Genomic DNA, 17,500 nt, shown 5'->3' on the forward strand with positions numbered 1-17,500 from the left:
ATGTACATAAACATGAATAACAGTGTGATGATCAACATGTTGTATTAAATACTGCAGAAACATTAAACATGAGTACAGTGAGTCACAGACCATCAGAGATCCTACATACCAGTCAGATGAGTCACTACACACTCATAAACAGAGGCACAGGGAGGAGCAGGAAACACTGAATGTATTTCAATACATATATTACACACACGCAAAAACATAATTCAAAGTATATAACTGAAGTATTGATCATGTTAAAGTATTGATGCACTCTCCACATGGTGGACGGCGTCCTCGTGCAGATGTGTCACTGAGTTTTGTCAGAAGCAGGAAGCAGCGGGCAGAGGAAGAGGAGGAGTGATGCTGCTGATCCTCAGTACGTGTCGGTGCACGAGCTGCTGAGCTGAGTGGAGCTCTGTGTTGACTTGTGACTGAGACTCAGGGACTTCACAGGAATGTGAACTCGGAAGGGCTCAAACCTGCAGGACGGTTCTGTCCCCCTGAAGAAGGTCGACTCCAGTTTGAAGTGTTTCAGGAATTTAAAGAATGATTTCACCAAGAACACAAAGTCAGAGTCCCGAGGACCGAGGCTAACTTCACACCAGACAGCCTGACAACAGACGGAGCCCAGAGCCCAGAACCAAGAACCCAGAACCAAGAACCCAGAATCCAGAGCCCAGAGCCCTGAGCCCAGAGCCCTGAGCCCAGAGCCCAGAACCCAGAGCCCAGAGCCCAGAGCCCAGAACCCAGAGCCCAGAGCCCAGAGCCCTGAACCCAGAGCCCAAAACCCAGAGCCCTGAACCCAGAGCCCTGAGGCCTGAACCCAGAGCCCAGAGCCCAGGGCCCTGAACCCAGAGCCCTGAGGCCTGAACCCAGAGCCCAAAACCCAGAGCCCTGAACCCAGAGCCCTGAGGCCTGAACCCAGAGCCCAGAGCCCAGAGCCCAGGGCCCTGAACCCAGAGCCCAGAACCCAGAGCCCTGAGGCCTGAACCCAGAGCCCAGAGGCCAGAACCCAGAGCCCAGAGCCCTGAACCCAGAGCCCAGAGGCCAGAACCCTGAACCCTGAACCCTGAACCCAGAGCCCAGAGCCCTGAACCCAGAGCCCAGAGCCCAGAGCCCAGACTCCTACACTGAGTCTGAGAGGTGATGTGTTACAGTGCACACGGACATGAGTGAAGCTGTAACTGTAAGAACAGAGAGGTTCATCTTTTATCTGTTTTTATATTTAGTGCGGAAAATAAAGTTTAGCCTCAAGAAACAGCTGCAACCCGAACACACAGACGTGTTTCCCACAGAATCAGACTTTAATTGTGGCGGTGCCATAGAGCACATTCACTTGAGACTTAATGCACCTCATTACGATGTAATTACACGGCTTGGCCACGACAAAAACTGGCTTCAAGGCCTGGAGCTCCTTGTGGGGGCTTGATCTTGACGATGAGGCCAGCCATCTTCTCTGCAGAGGAAGTTATGGTCAAGCCAACTGCGTTAAGTAGTCCTCCTCCTCTTCTTTGTTGGTTTAACCGGCGGACTAAAAACCACACCACCATCCACTGTATCAGAGTATATAACATTATGCTATTCACTGACGGGTGAGCTGAGTGAGAACGGGTCCAAAAATAGAAAATCAATATGTGGCGGTCAATGTTGATATTGTGGCGGACCGCCACAAATAAATTAATGTGTGGGAAACACTGCAGAGACACAAAACCACCACAAACAGACACAAAACCACCACAAACAGACGCAAAACAACCACAGACAGACACAAAACCACCACAAACAGACGCAAAACCACAACAGATGCAAAACTACCACAAACAGACGCAAAACCACCACAGACGCAAAACCACCACAAACAGACGCAAAACCACAACAGACGCAAAACTACCACAAACAGACACAAAACCACCACAAACAGACACAAAACCACCACAAACAGACGCAAAACTACCACAAACAGACACAAAACCACCACAAACAGACGCAAAACCACAACAGACGCAAAACTACCACAGACAGACGCAAAACCACCACAAACAGACGCAAAACCACCACAAACAGACACAAAACTACCACAAACAGACGCAAAACTACCACAGACAGACGCAAAACTACCACAAACAGATGCAAAACCACCACAAACAGACACAAAACTACCACAAACAGACACAAAACTACCACAGACAGACGCAAAACTACCACAGACAGACGCAAAACCACCACAAACAGATGCAAAACCACCACAAACAGACGCAAAACTACCACAGACAGACGCAAAACTACCACAGACAGACGCAAAACTACCACAACAGACGCAAAACCACCACAAACAGACGCAAAACCACCACAAACAGACACAAAACCACAACAGACGCAAAACCACCACAAACAGACGCAAAACCACCACAAACAGACACAAAACCACCAAAAACAGACGCAAAACCACCACAAACAGACACAAAACCACCACAAACAGACACAAAACCACCACAAACAGACGCAAAACTACCACAGACAGACGCAAAACCACCACAGACAGACGCAAAACTACCACAACAGACGCAAAACTACCACAAACAGACGCAAAACCACCACAAACAGACACAAAACTACCACAGACAGACGCAAAACTACCACAGACAGACGCAAAACCACCACAAACAGACGCAAAACTACCACAAACAGACACAAAACCACCACAAACAGACGCAAAACTACCACAAACAGACGCAAAACTACCACAAACAGACACAAAACCACCACAAACAGACGCAAAACTACCACAGACAGACGCAAAACCACCACAAACAGACACAAAACTACCACAGACAGACGCAAAACTACCACAGACAGACGCAAAACCACCACAAACAGACACAAATTGCAGTGCAGCCTGTGGTTGTGAGAACAGTCTTGAATCCTGTTCAGCTGTTTATGGACTCTGTCTGTTCGTTTCTGACTCCAATAGGAACTGGTCTCTAATCCCGAGTTCATCTTGGGCGGAGCCACCAGGACCGACATCTGCCAGGGAGCTCTAGGTGAGTTTTCAAGATGGTCACTGAACACACCACAGCTTCCAGACTGTCCCTGAACATACCACAGAGTCATTTTGACATTCAGTCAGACCCTGCTGCTCAGATGGACAGGTAGACAGGTGGACAGGTGGACAGGTGGCTGTTGAGGGGAGTGGTCTGTGTAAACTGGTTACTGGTTTAAGCTTTTTCTGTTGCTGCTCCTCAATTATGTAACGAGCTCCCCTTGCACATTAGACAAGCCTCCTCACTGTCCTCCACTGCTCTTGTTTCAGTGTTTTTAATTTGTTTTAGAAACAGTAAAACAATTACTTTAGTGTTTATACCTGTTTTATTTTATTGTATCTATTGTTTTTAATTATTTCATGTCTCTGTGTTGTTTTACCTGTTGATGTACAGCACTTTGTTTCGGCTGTGGTTGTTTTAAAGTGCTTTATAAATAAAGTTGAGTTGAGTAAAGACAACAGTCAACAGAAAACATTGCAGATGTGCAGTAACACAATTTGATCACATGTCAGATCAATTAACTCTCAGCCTATACGCTAAATATAAACCTTGGCTGGTTAGCTTAGCTTAGCATAAAGGTGTAGTTCCCACATGTTAGCCCCACAAACTAATGGTGATCAGAACTCTGTTGTTAGGGTTAGGGTTCCCCATGTTGGAAATGTTTACATTAACGACCCCTGATGATGTCTGAGGGTCTGAAGGTCTGAAGGTCTGAGGGTCTGAGGGTCTGAAGGTCTGAGGGTCTGAGGTTCTGAAGGTCTGAAGGTCTGAGGGTCTGAAGGTCTGAGGGTCTGAGGTTCTGAAGGTCTGAAGGTCTGAGGGTCTGAGGGTCTGAGGTTCTGAAGGTCTGAAGGTCTGAGGGTCTGAGGGTCTGAGGTTCTGAAGGTCTGAAGGTCTGAGGGTCTGAAGGTCTGAGGGTCTGAGGTTCTGAAGGTCTGAAGGTCTGAGGGTCTGAGGGTCTGAAGGTCTGAAGGTCTGAGGTTCTGAAGGGTCTGAGGGTCTGAAGGTCTGAAGGATCTGTCCTCCTTTAACTCTGACCTTCTGATGATGTCTGGCTGTGAACATGTTCACTGATTCAGTCGTTCAGACTTCAGTTTACTGCTCAACAGATTGTAACCAGAGAGTTAATGTGAACCAGCTGAGATCCTGGTCCTGCTGTAATTAGAGGGCGCTGCCACACTGAGCCCTGATTGGCTGAGCAGGAGAGAGCAGAACAGGAAGAGGCCTGGCAGCTATTGTTAGAGGGCGAGAGACAAACATCAGAGAGGGGGGGGGGGGAGTGAAGATATGTGCTGTCAACCAATGAGGACACACCCTCACACACACACACACACACACAGTGTTGTGGTGGATGAGTCACCAGCATGCCGTGCCTTCTTTAAACCACAGCAGCAGCAGCTCTGTGTTGTGTAACTTATCTCCAGGCTGAAACTACAGATTCTCTGAAGCTTCCTGTTTTCAGCTCGACCATCACAGTTACAGCTGCTCAGCTCAGGAATGTTCCTCAGAGTGAGACCTCTCGTTAACTACAGCTGAATATTTGTGGTGGGAGCAGAGAAGAGTCTGCAGGCTGTTTCTCCTCCACCCATCACCTTAATCCTCTGTTGTTTCATCAGGAACAAAAACCACATCAGACACAGAGGACATGTTGTCAGCAGAGTCTGTGTGACCTGACTAACATGGATACTAACATGGATACTAACATGGAGAGGTTGTTTTGTCTCCCCAATGTACAAATCTGTGCAGTCCATAAACTGCATCACTCTGTTTCTGCCTCCCGTGTGTTTTTTGGTTTAAAATGAACCAGGATATGATTTTTATTGAAGATCCTCCTGAGTTTCTCAGATGTTCCTGCGACTTAAGGAATGATGATGTTACATTTTCTCGTCTCCTCCTCTCTGTCTGCTCTGGATCTTTTAGAGGTTCTGACAAAGGTCAAGTTCTGGTAGCCACAGGTTTTAAGTTCTACCCTGATGTGCTTCTGTTCCTTCTCCTTCCCCTCTGACTTAGTGGGCATGGTCTCAGCCCGAAGGTTTAGGGTTCTGATGACCCCCAACTTGTGCTCCAGTGGGTGGAGCACAAGCTGCTTCTCCATTAACGAATGGCACAACACAGGAGGACCAACTCCTCAGGTCAAGACTCTGCTGTCCACTTACATCTGAAGGAGACAAATCATTCCTTTGAGGACAACAATGTGAACATCTTGTCCAGAGAAGACAGATGGTTTGAGATCGGAGTAAAATGATCCATCATGTACTGAGTTCTCTCCCCAGACAGCTGAACAACCTGGGCTCACCTAGCCTTAGCAACCCACATGAAGGTTGGGTCAGCGACCCACAAGTGGCCCTAACAACTCTGAAACTCAGAGCCTACAGGTCTCCTTAACGACTCTGTAAGGACACTCCCATACTCTGTAAGGACACTCCCATGCTATGTAAGGACACTCCCACACAGGGTTTAAAGCCTGCCTCTTCCGGTCAGTCAGAAGTGAAGAAGCCTCTTGGATGAGACGCGAGACATCTTCAACAAACTGAAACATGTCCAGTTGACCACGATACAGTACTTAGGAGTACCAGGACCTGGATGACTGAGAACCCTCAACAGTAATACTAACAGTGAATCAGTTGTAATGTTACTGACTGTTTCCCGTCTGTCCAGGTGACTGCTGGCTGTTGGCGGCCATCGCCTCGCTGACCCTGAATGAGTATGTGATGACCAGAGTCGTTCCCAACGACCAGGGTTTCGGTGATGACTACGCCGGCATCTTCCACTTCCAGGTAACACAAGTCGTTATGACATCTGTTAAGGGCAGCTCACACATGTGACAGTGTAGTTAGTTTCAGTGTTGACCTCATGGCTGATGTTTGTCCAAGTGGACTCATGAGGGACTGAAATTATAGAATGGGACCAAACATTGGACCCACTGAACTCCACAACTGATGTGACGAGCCAACAATGAAGTCTGTGAAGGACAGACGGGCCGAGCGCAGAGCGCTCCACACTGTGAGTTTCATTTACAATGCAGCTATGGTAGCTAGTTAGGCTAACACAAAGCTAAGTAGCCCTGATCCAGGACCAGATCCATCTGACAGAACCAGGACATCCACTTGTTCAGATGATCAAAACATTCATTACATGAACAATGTTGATAAAGCGTGTCTGATATCTATAATATCTGAGAACAGCTCGTTTTACTCACTGACGGTAAAGACACAAAACAACATGCTGCCACTTAAACAGACGTGGAGAAGATTCTTTTATATTATATTATTAATTACTCGATATTAGAAATGTTCTGATCCAATGAAGCCCAAAATTTTGTCAGTTTGTCTGTCTGTCTGACTGTCTCTCTGACTGTCTGTCTGTCTGTCTGTAGTTCTGGCAGTTTGGTGAGTGGGTGGACGTAGTGATTGACGACCGTCTGCCGGTCAAAGACGGAGAGCTGCTGTTCGTCCACTCTGCAGAGGGGAGAGAGTTCTGGAGCGCTCTGCTAGAGAAGGCCTATGCCAAGTAAGATCAACCCGACAACCTTCTGCTCACAACAGACCAGGACCTTTATTTTGAAAGTGTTGTCCATTACTTGTCTCAGTGATTATAACACTGTCTGAACATGAGAACAGTCTGATGGTGCTAATCGTTTCTCTTCCACATAAATTGTAATAACCTGTTTTGTGTCAAACTGGAGCAGTTTGCAGCCACAGGACAGTTAATCAGGGTCGAGTGTGACGTCCTGTACTGCAGAGGGTCCAGTCAGAACATGGATCCTGTACTGTCTCATCAGCACAAACAGGTTCAGTGTTCGGTTAAAGTTGCTCTTTAATATTCAGCCTGTGTTTTGGTCACAGGATGAACGGCTGCTATGAAGCGCTGTCTGGTGGTTCCACCACCGAAGGCTTTGAAGATTTCACCGGCGGCATCGCTGAGAACTACGACCTCCAACGCCCCCCCGCCAACCTGTTCCAGATCCTCAAGAAGGCCCTGGAGGCAGGAGCGCTGCTTGGCTGCTCCATCGACGTGAGTCTGAGGGGAAAACATTGTGAAGTTTTCTTCATGATGCTCAGGAACACAGTTCTTAAGATTATCTGAAACAAAATCAGTTTCATTTCCTTTTCCTGTAACTACAGTCTGTAAACTGAAACACACTTCAGTTTCTCTTCTTCAGTGGGAGGAACTCGTCATATTTAGATAAAGTCTAAATATTTAGTTGGAAAATGAAATGAAGCAGAAAAACCATCAACAGAGACAGAAATCAGGAAGACGAGCAGAGATGAGAGTAGATACCAGAACTCAGAAGTTTTGTTTAGTTTTTGGTGTTTAGACTCTGTCATGATGATGATGAGTTAACCTTGCTTCGTTGCAGATCACCAGCGCCGCAGACTCAGAGGCCGTCACCCGTCAGAAGCTGGTGAAAGGCCACGCCTACTCGCTGACGGGTGCAGTGGAGGTGATGTCACTGCCTGAACATGAAACGAAAAGAGAATGAGATGAAGTGGAACAAGAGGAGACTGAAATGTTCTTATGTTTCCAGGTGAACTATCGTGGCCGGAAGGAGCGGCTGGTGAGGATGAGGAACCCATGGGGTCAGGTGGAGTGGACCGGAGCGTGGAGCGACGGGTAACCAAACCAACACAACACCCACACATGTACTGGTGAAACTGGGACTTCAGTGTGTTGGTGAACAGTGAATGACTGGTGTCAGTCTGTGGTGTAGCAGAACATGTCACTATGCTTGTTATCATGCTATCTTGTAACATCTTGCTACAGTCTGTTCTGCTTTAACAGTGTTTATTATGTTCATACAGATCGTCTGAGTGGAGCCAGGTGCAGGGAGACTGTCCACATGCCAACGCAGAGGACGGAGAGTTCTGGTAGGTGGAGTGTCTGAATGGTAGGGGACCATAGAGTCACTGTACCAATCTATTCGGTTCAGTGTTGGATAGATGTGGCAGTGATGTTAGTATATATAGCTGCAGAGTGAGAGGTCTTCCCTGTCCTATCTCTGCAGGATGTCCTTCAGCGACTTCTGCCGTCACTACTCTCGTGTTGAGTTGTGCACTCTGACCCCCGACACCATCGAAGATGACTCTGTCAAACACTGGAGCGTCAGCAAGTTCGATGGCACCTGGAGGAGAGGATCCACCGCTGGAGGCTGCAGGAACCACCCCTGTAAGAACGCAGCTACTTTTACTACCATAGACAGAAGTCTGAAATCACAATGAATTAGTGACAAAGGGTACATAAACTTTGTTTGAGATTAAACAATATATATAAGAAAGGAACACCCTGTTTGAAGAGTCCCTACACTGATCAAGGTTGACCCCATCTGATTAGAGCTCATTTGAATATGAGGAGGGTTTCTTCTTCTCCTGAAAAGGTCCATTAGGGTGAACTTCTAGCAGGTATGGGACAGATTCTGGGATCACTGACGGAGCTGGACTTTTAAAGACTTCTCGTGTGAGGTGATGATGTTGAAGCTGTCTTTCCTCTGCAGACACATTCTGGATGAATCCTCAGTTTGTGATCAAGCTGGATGAGGAGGATGATGACCCAGATGATGGAGAAGTCGGCTGCAGCTTCGTGGTTGGTCTGATCCAGAAGAACCGCAGAAGGCTCCGGAAACAAGGAGAGGACATGCACACCATTGGGTTTGCCATCTATGAGGTGAGAACTGAAGGAATTTGCTTTAGGTCCAGAACCAGAAGTAAAGGATCTAACACAGTGATACAGACGCATCCACCTCCTAAAAAAAACTTTTTCTTGTCTTCTGCTTGTTGCAGGTTCCAAAGCAGGTGAGCTCTGAACACCTGACAACACCTTCAGGTTAAAGGTCAACGGCTGAAGAAAACAGCTATTATTATATTAATATTATCCAAATAATCAGACTTAAACCACTCTGTCCATCCAGGACATGTCTTTGATTAAAGGTTTAAGTATTTGTTAACAGAACCTCTGCAGACCATTGGCTGAACCTCCGTGTTGACAGAACCTCTGCAGACCGTTGACTGAACCTTGGTGTTGACAGAACCTCTGCAGACCGTTGACTGAACCTCGGTGTTGACAGAACCTCTGCAGACCGTTGACAGAACCTCTGCAGACCATTGACTGAACCTCGATGTTGACAGAACCTCTGCAGACCGTTGACTGAACCTCGGTGTTGACAGAACCTCTGCAGACCTTTGACTGAACCTCGGTGTTGACAGAACCTCTGCAGACCGTTGACAGAACCTCAGTGTTGACAGAACCTCTGCAGACCGTTGACTGAACCTCAGTGTTGACAGAACCTCTGCAGACCGTTGACTGAACCTCGGTGTTGACAGAACTTCTGCAGACCATTGACAGAACCTCTGCAGACTGTTGACTGAACCTCGGTGTTGACAGAACCTCTGCAGACCGTTGACTGAACCTCAGTGTTGACAGAACCTCTGCAGACCGTTGACTGAACCTCAGTGTTGACAGAACCTCTGCAGACCGTTGACTGAACCTCGGTGTTGACAGAACCTCTGCAGACCGTTGACTGAACCTCGGTGTTGACAGAACCTCTGCAGACCGTTGACAGAACCTCAGTGTTGACAGAACCTCTGCAGACCGTTGACTGAACCTCAGTGTTGACAGAACCTCTGCAGACCGTTGACTGAACCTCGGTGTTGACAGAACCTCTGCAGACCATTGACAGAACCTCTGCAGACTGTTGACTGAACCTCGGTGTTGACAGAACCTCTGCAGACCGTTGACTGAACCTCAGTGTTGACAGAACCTCTGCAGACCGTTGACTGAACCTCAGTGTTGACAGAACCTCTGCAGACCGTTGACTGAACCTCGGTGTTGACAGAACCTCTGCAGACCGTTGACTGAACCTCGGTGTTGACAGAACCTCTGCAGACCGTTGACAGAACCTCAGTGTTGACAGAACCTCTGCAGACCGATGACTGAACCTCAGTGTTGACAGAACCTCTGCAGACCGTTGACTGAACCTCGGTGTTGACAGAACCTCTGCAGACCATTGACAGAACCTCTGCAGACTGTTGACTGAACCTCGGTGTTGACAGAACCTCTGCAGACCGTTGACTGAACCTCAGTGTTGACAGAACCTCTGCAGACCGTTGACTGAACCTCAGTGTTGACAGAACCTCTGCAGACCGTTGACTGAACCTCAGTGTTAACAGAACCTCTGCAGACGCCAGCGGCTGTGAGGAGGAATGATTTGTCACGTCTTTGTGGCTGCTGTGATTTCTGTCACTCACAATATTAATCATGGCTGCTTCACCTGCCCAGCTGTTGAAATACGGGCTGTCCTGATTGGCTGTTTCCTCCCTTCAGTTTCAGGGGCAGAGGGAGGTGCATCTGGACAAGAACTACTTCCTGACTCACGCTCAGACGGCGAAATCCGAAACCTTCATCAACCTGCGTGAGGTCTGCACCCGCTTCAAACTGCCACCGGGAGAGTACCTGATCGTCCCGTCCACCTTCGAACCGCATCTCAACGGAGACTTCTGCATCCGCGTGTTCTCTGAGAAGCAGACCGAGACCCAGTAAGACTCTGAAGCTGGTGCTGCTTTTCTTTAATGGAGCTAAAGGGGGCTGCCTGCAACCTTGTCTTCTTCAGTCAGTGCTGAGGGTCTCTGGTCACACTTGTTTCTTAGTCAAACAGTCTGACACATTTTTGGTCCTGGGCCCAGTTCAGGTCCACCATCAGAACAGAAGCCTGCCTGTGGTGTTTCTGAAAGGAGGTTTAGAGACCTGGTCTGGTAGAAAGAGCGTCAGTGTGTGTGTGTGTGTGTGTGCGTGTGCGTGTGTGTGCGAGTGAGTGTGTGTGTGTGTGTGTGTGTGTGTCTGTGTGTTAATAATGTGTCCAGTGTTGTGTAACATGTTCCTGGTTCTGTCCCGTCAGACCCTGTGACGACCCGGTCCAGGCTGAACTAGATGATGTGAGTAAAGTTGATTCATTAATCAACAGATGAATTAATGATGACATCATTGTGTCAGTCAGCTGTTTGTTCTGTTTGAATGTGTAAATACAGTAAATCATGTAGTGACTGTTGTCACGGTGATGTAGTGACTGTCATCATGGTGATGTGTTCAGGAGACGGTGTCTGATGAGGAGGTGGACGCGGGATTCAGAGGACTCTTCTCGAAACTTGCTGGAGACGTAAGGTTTACACCTGATGAGCCACGGCAACATGATTATGTCATCACACCTGAGGTGACGGCAGACAGGTGTACCCTGACCTGCAGGTGTCCAGGCATGACGTATTTCCTGTTGTGTTTCAGGACATGGAGATCTCTGCGGTGGAGCTCAGGACCATCATGAACAAGATTGTCTCCAAACGTACGTTAAAGCTAAAGCTTCAGCACACTTCACCTGTTCACCTGTTCACCTGTTTTCCTGTTCACCTGTTTACCTGTTTACCTGTTTACTTGTTCACCTGTTTACCTGTTCTCCTGTTTACCTGTTTACTTGTTCACCTGTTTACCTGTTTACCTGTTCACCTGTTCACCGGTTTACCTGTTCAGCTATAACGTCCTGTCTCTCCCTCACAGGAACTGACATCAAAACTGATGGCTTCAGCCTGGAGACCTGCAGGGTCATGGTCAACCTGATGGACGTATCCTTCATGTCAAAACATCTCTGCAGTCAGAACTGAGGTCCGGCTGAGGCCCGGCTCTGTTCTGGTTTCAGTGTCCACAGGAAGGTTTTAGAAGTGTCTGTTCTTCAGAAGCAACAGCAGATTATTTAACAGAGACAGAACTTTATACCTCCTGATGGATCGTTCATCTAAAGGTTCATGTGGAGGATCATTCAGGGTTCCAGATGTTTGGGTCAGTACAGCTGCTGTCGTTAACCCAAGTTATTCAGTCCGACCGGGTCCAAATGATAAATGAAGACTTTATCTGCAGTTCAGCAGCAGCCCATATTCATGAGCTCAAATCTGGGTTGAACAGAATCATGTGTTAATGAGCAGAACCTCGCTGTCGGTGAGGTTCTGACCTGTAAAGATGGAGGTGAGAAAAGATCCTCAACTGTTAAGCAGGACAGCGGGAACGGGAAGCTGGGCCTCGGAGAGTTTGCCACTCTGTGGAAGAAGGTGCAGAGATACCTGGTAAGAACTGTGTGACCTTTGACCTTCAGAGTGTGTGAACCCACCTGACAGGTGTTAACAGCAGCTGTGTCTTCATGTCCTCAGTCCATCTATAAGAAGAACGACTCGGACAACTCTGGGACGATGAGCACGCCAGAGATGAGAGTCGCCTTCAAAGACGCAGGTCAGTTTCTTCTTCTGCTGTTTGTGCAGGAAACATGTCAACCCTGATGGTTCTGACTGTGAACATCAGTTGATCAGATCAGTTGATCAGCTCATTGATCAGCTCATTGATCAGCTGTCTCTTCTCGTCTCGTCTGAGTTGAACCTCTGTATGAAGTGAGGACTGAGTGAGTCACAGTGTTTCCTGCTGACTCACTCAGTCACAACTCAGACCTTCAAAATAAAACATGTTTCCTGTTTCCTGTGCTTCTTCTGTGTCTCCTGTGTGTTGTGTGTTGTGTGTTCATACTAAATGAATAATGATGTCTGTGTGTTTCTCTCTGCTGCTGCTGTCGGGACTCTTTACTGTCAGTAGACTGACGGTGACGGTGACGGTACGTTACGTGTTAGCAGCTCTACGTTTCTGTCGTCTCTTATTCGGACAGGATTCATTGTTTCATGGTCACGTTTCACTTCTTTTAGTTTTAGTTGCAGCTTCAACAGAACAGAAGTTACTGTTCAGTAATTTACTTCTGTTGAATGATGAAGATGATGGTGATGATGATGATGATGAAGATGATGGCGTTGGCCGTTAACTAATCCTGTCGTCCTCCTGCAGGGTTCAGTCTCAACAACACCATCTACCAGCTGCTGGTGGCTCGATACTCCGACCCCGACATGACCATTGACTTCGACAACTTCGTGGGCTGTCTGATGCGGCTGGAGATGATGTTCAGTGAGTCACAAACAGGCTCGACACCATCAAACACACACAGAGCTACATGTGAACTACAACTCCCAACATGCACTTCAGCAAGAAACAACCAATCACAGTCTCAGTCTATTTAATGATTCAGTTCACTTCCTGTAAAATGTAGTGTGACGTTCATCTCATTCACAGACTGTTTAGAGCGTTAGCGTTCATCCACAAGTCGTCCACAACTCGACAGTAGCTGAGCGACAGGCTAATGTTGCTAACGGTTATCAGAGACAGTGAGGTGAATATATAAATGATCAGAAACACTAACTGCAGTCACTAAGGATGAAAAAGCAGCAGTTGCTTAATCACTATTGACAGCTAACCTCGTGTGATACATGTTGTTAAATTTTATTTAATCATTTGTTTTTAGTGTTTCAGATCATTTATATATTCACCTCACTGTCTTTGATAACCGTTAGCGACATTAGCCTGTCGCTCAGCTAATGTCAGGTTTCTGCAGCTCTTTTTTTACAGCTGACGAACACGTCTCATTCAAGCGAGCATTGAAGCTCTGAACTCATCGCTCAACAACTTGACGGTGCTTCCTTCATTTTAGTAGCCAGCTAGGCTAGCTGACAGGCTAACCTCGCTTGTGAGATGATTATAAAAACATTAAAAACACTGTCCCTGCCAGCTGCAGCTGAGGCTCATGGGTATTGTAGTGTCTATATACAGGAGAAGCTGTCAGAAACATCAGAACATATGTATGATGGTCAGGTTGTCTGATAATCATTGTGTTATCAAAGATACAACATGAATCTGTCTGGGACATGAGGCCTGGTCACATCAACATTAAAACCTTAGCTATGTAAGCTGATGAGCTAATTTAGCTAACGAGCTGGTACAGCTTGTCTGACGTGTGACTCATCTTCATCCTCAGAGATCTTCAAGAAGCTCGACGCTCAGGACAGCGGCTCCATCGAGCTCGACTTCAACCAGGTGAGAACAAATAACACAAACTTCAGCACGTTCAGAGTGAAGCTGAAGCAGCAGGACCAGTCCGGTGCTGACGGTCAGAGGCGGACCCAGTCAGTATAAATGAATAACAGTTCAGATGTTGACTTGGTCCTGGTTTCTCTGTCTTCTTCCTGCAGTGGTTAAACTTCGCCATGATCTGAGCCGTTGCTCCGCGTTCGCCCGGAGCTTCAGTGTTACTGCAGGACGCCATATTTGTGTTTACAGCTGCAGCTTGTCTTCTTTCACTCCATATGTATGTTTTATATGTAATGTTTACACTACGTATGTCTGTATGTAATGTATACACTCCTGACTGACACAATCCATGTAAAGTCAATAAATGTATCCTGAACTCTTTCCAGACGGAGGAGCTGTGGTCTGTCACTCTGTCATACTTCAGATGTAGATGACGGTTTCATGTGGTGTTTTCAGCTCACTGTATTAAACCTGCATTCTGTCTAATGTCCAACAGGGGGCGACTCCACACGTTTCAGTCTGTATGTAAGCTTATGAAAACTTGATTTCTGACCTCAGTAAACAGTTTCTAGTTCAAGGCTTTCCAACAGCCTGATGTTCACTCTGTAAGTTATGGTAGATCAGACAGCAGGGGGTTGCTACCATGGCAACGTGTCCTCTAGTTCAGTCTGATCCAATCAGGATATCCTCCCAGCTCCACCCTTTTGTACAAATATGGTCACTACAGGCTCCAAAAAAACAACGATGGTGACGACTGTAACGACAAACTCGAGGCTTCAGAACAGTAGTCCACAAACCAACGAGTGACGTCATGGTGGGTTCATACTTGGTTTAGCCTAGCTTAGCACAAAGCGGAGGGGCACTACTAGCTCCATGAAAACAAATAACAAAGATAATAATAAAGATGAAACAAAAAATCATTGAATTGATTTTTTATCTCTTTTCACTGCAGTCATCACTGAACACTCTGTGGTCTCTGTAGAACTGTACATGGTATTAGTGCTTTTATAAACAACAACAATATAAACAATATTATAACAATAGCTAAAGTCAGTCTTAGAGCAACCACTATGTATTCCGACTGCTCAAAATTATCAAAATTATTTTCTCATCTCATCTCATTTTCTTATCCGCTTTTCCGTGAGGGTCGCGGGGTGTTGCCGCTTTAACCCCCCTTTCGGGGGGTTGGGGCTGCTGGAGCCAATCCCAGTCTTCATATGGGCGAAGGCCGGGGTATATCCCTGGACGAGTCGCCATTTCATCGCAGGGCGATTTCGGGGTTCAGCATCTTGCTCAAGGATGCTTTGGCATGTGGCTCAGTTCCGCCCAGGGGAGCCGGGGTTCGAACCTGCTCTACCCACTGAGCTACAGCCGCCCCAAAATTATTTTATTAACACCAAACCACAGATGCTGAGTGCTAGAACGCTCAATATGTGTTAGCTAGGAAACGTTAGTCTAGCTGACACATTAGCTCACAAGCTACCAAGCAACAAAAATATTAGCAACAGGAACAAACCAGCAGAGGAATGTTTTCCATGTGTCACATGGATATCAGTTCCATATGTCTGTCCAGCAGAGACAGGTCTTGATTTGGACATGATTAGCCTAGCTTAGCACAAGGCTTGCAACAGAGCTGCTGACCAGCCTTGTGAAAATATAAAGCTGCTAACAGGGATGTAATCAACGGTGTGTTTTTAGAGTCTTAATAAGCTCTATTTAACAATATGTTAGCTTTTTGTTGCTAGCAGATGCTATGCTTGCTGCTAACAGCTGTAATGGAAAATTATATTACTAGACTTGTATGAGAAATGATTTAATTCTTACATCATTATTATGTTTTACATTGTCTTCACTATGTTCTTCCCACATCCTTCAATGTTTGTACTGTCTGCACAAAGAGAGACTGTTATTATGTCCTTTTTGTTATGGGAACAGAACCTGGGACAGACCTGAGGACAGGGCAGCTCCTTTCTTTCTATCAAAAAGGTTTCTCAACTGTCTCATCTTGTTCTTCTTTCTGCAGACCGCATGCCACTCTGTTGATTGTTGAACCTTCTTTATAAAGAATAAAATCATTAAAAGACCATTGGTTTTCCTTACAACTTTACTTCAGATATCTCACAAATAAGACAAATTTCCACAACACAGCTATAGTTTGTCACTATTTGGTGTTCTACTAGGAGGGAGGCAACCACCAGTCCGACATTAGGCCCTAATTGTCGGAATGGCAACACTTAAACCTTTAATGAAACATCCCATCATTCTGACATTTTTTGCCTCCTAAGGTCGGAATGGTGGGATTTATTTATTTTTTAAATGTCTCGCCATTCCGACACATCTTTTAAAAGGGTTATGGTTATGGGTCGGATTATGGTGAAACTTTGTTGGAATGCCGGGACGTTCGCATGTCGGAATGGTGACATGTCAGAATGCCAGCATGTAACCCTAATAGGATATGTTTAACCTAGCTTAGCACAAGAAGCAGAGGGGAACTGCCCAGACTAGCTTAGAAGCTAACACTCAGTCCACCTGGCAGTCAGCTGCTTTAGTTTAGGCTACTTGAGCTAGGGCTAAAGACCAAAAAGCTAATGCTAAGCTAACCGGAAGTAATAGTAATAGTCTTATTCATGGTTAATTTACCATATTTACTCCTTGTGATCATCAGCTGTTCAGAGAGGAGACCAGAGCACAAGATCCGCTCTGATCCTGTTTCAGGAGCGGGGCTAGTTTACTTCCTGGTTGACCCCACTAGCCCCGCCCCACCTGACCTCACATGTGTTGTGATGATGTCACAGAAAGTTTCCGCGGATCAAACACATGATGTTTGTCAGTTTGTTATCAGACTGTGACGTCATTATAAGGACGTCACAGCCGTCAGTGACGTCATCTCCTAACGTTGTAGAGCTGCTCCTGTATATCAGCAGCTCACAGAACTGAACCAGAACCAGAACTGCAGATTTATTGGCTCCAGTGTTTTGTCTCTTTAACTCCGCCATGTTGTGATGATGACAATGTGGCCCCGCCCCTCCCAACGGGCGGGGCGCATACTGCAACACAGCATCCAGCACCGCTGCACCAGAACACAGCACCGCTGCACCCGGTACTGACAGCATCCCGACCGGCACCGAGGAGCGACACACGAGGAGCGACACGGAGGTGAGTGTGCGTGTGTAGTGTTACTGTGATGTGTGTTGTTGTGTGAGTTGTACTGTTGTGTGTTGTGTGAGTTGTACTGTTGTGTGTTGTGTGAGTTGTGTTGTTGTTGTTGTTGTTGTTGTTGTTGTTGTTGGTGTTGTTGTTGTGTGTTGTTGTTGTGTGAGTTGTGTTGTGTGTTCATCACACTCTGCAACTGTTTTTACTGAGTTTAATTGAAGAGAAAGTGATATTGAACCCATCAGAGCAGTCCTCCTGCAGCTTCACACTCATCTTCATCTTCATCAGTAGATCGATTGTATATTGATAATAAATGTTTATGTTTGTAAACAAGAAACAAAAGAAAATATTAAATATCATGAACTGACAGATTAACAGAAGGATAC

General features: G+C 46.5%; 2 protein-coding genes across 3 annotated transcripts in view; both read left to right on the forward strand.

The window, feature by feature from the left end:
• LOC311274251 (calpain-2 catalytic subunit-like) overlaps positions 1-14,352 on the forward strand; it is a 15,262-nt gene extending 910 nt beyond the window's left edge. Inside the window, exons 2-21 of the mRNA XM_084381779.1 lie at positions 2,960-3,029; positions 5,688-5,806; positions 6,406-6,539; positions 6,875-7,043; positions 7,390-7,473; positions 7,558-7,643; positions 7,832-7,897; positions 8,035-8,195; positions 8,521-8,690; positions 8,807-8,818; positions 10,347-10,558; positions 10,918-10,954; positions 11,110-11,175; positions 11,298-11,355; positions 11,568-11,632; positions 12,059-12,127; positions 12,212-12,290; positions 12,888-13,004; positions 13,909-13,967; positions 14,123-14,352. Of these exons, the coding sequence (XP_084237905.1) occupies positions 2,960-3,029; positions 5,688-5,806; positions 6,406-6,539; positions 6,875-7,043; positions 7,390-7,473; positions 7,558-7,643; positions 7,832-7,897; positions 8,035-8,195; positions 8,521-8,690; positions 8,807-8,818; positions 10,347-10,558; positions 10,918-10,954; positions 11,110-11,175; positions 11,298-11,355; positions 11,568-11,632; positions 12,059-12,127; positions 12,212-12,290; positions 12,888-13,004; positions 13,909-13,967; positions 14,123-14,146 (1,857 nt within the window). The 3' untranslated portion in view covers positions 14,147-14,352. The remainder of the gene's footprint in view (positions 1-2,959; positions 3,030-5,687; positions 5,807-6,405; positions 6,540-6,874; positions 7,044-7,389; positions 7,474-7,557; positions 7,644-7,831; positions 7,898-8,034; positions 8,196-8,520; positions 8,691-8,806; positions 8,819-10,346; positions 10,559-10,917; positions 10,955-11,109; positions 11,176-11,297; positions 11,356-11,567; positions 11,633-12,058; positions 12,128-12,211; positions 12,291-12,887; positions 13,005-13,908; positions 13,968-14,122) is intronic.
• Positions 14,353-17,009: 2,657 nt separating this feature from the next.
• The window catches only part of LOC311274234 (calpain-1 catalytic subunit-like), an 18,842-nt gene continuing 18,351 nt past the window's right edge, over positions 17,010-17,500 (forward strand). For both annotated transcript variants that reach the window (XM_084381750.1, XM_084381751.1), the window contains exon 1: positions 17,010-17,117. The gene's annotated coding sequence lies outside the window, so the exon portion shown is untranslated. The remainder of the gene's footprint in view (positions 17,118-17,500) is intronic.

The sequence above is a fragment of the Pagrus pagrus genome, assembly GCF_965226575.1.
Source record: "Pagrus pagrus genome assembly, chromosome: 2".
Taxonomy (NCBI): Eukaryota; Metazoa; Chordata; class Actinopteri; order Spariformes; family Sparidae; genus Pagrus; species Pagrus pagrus.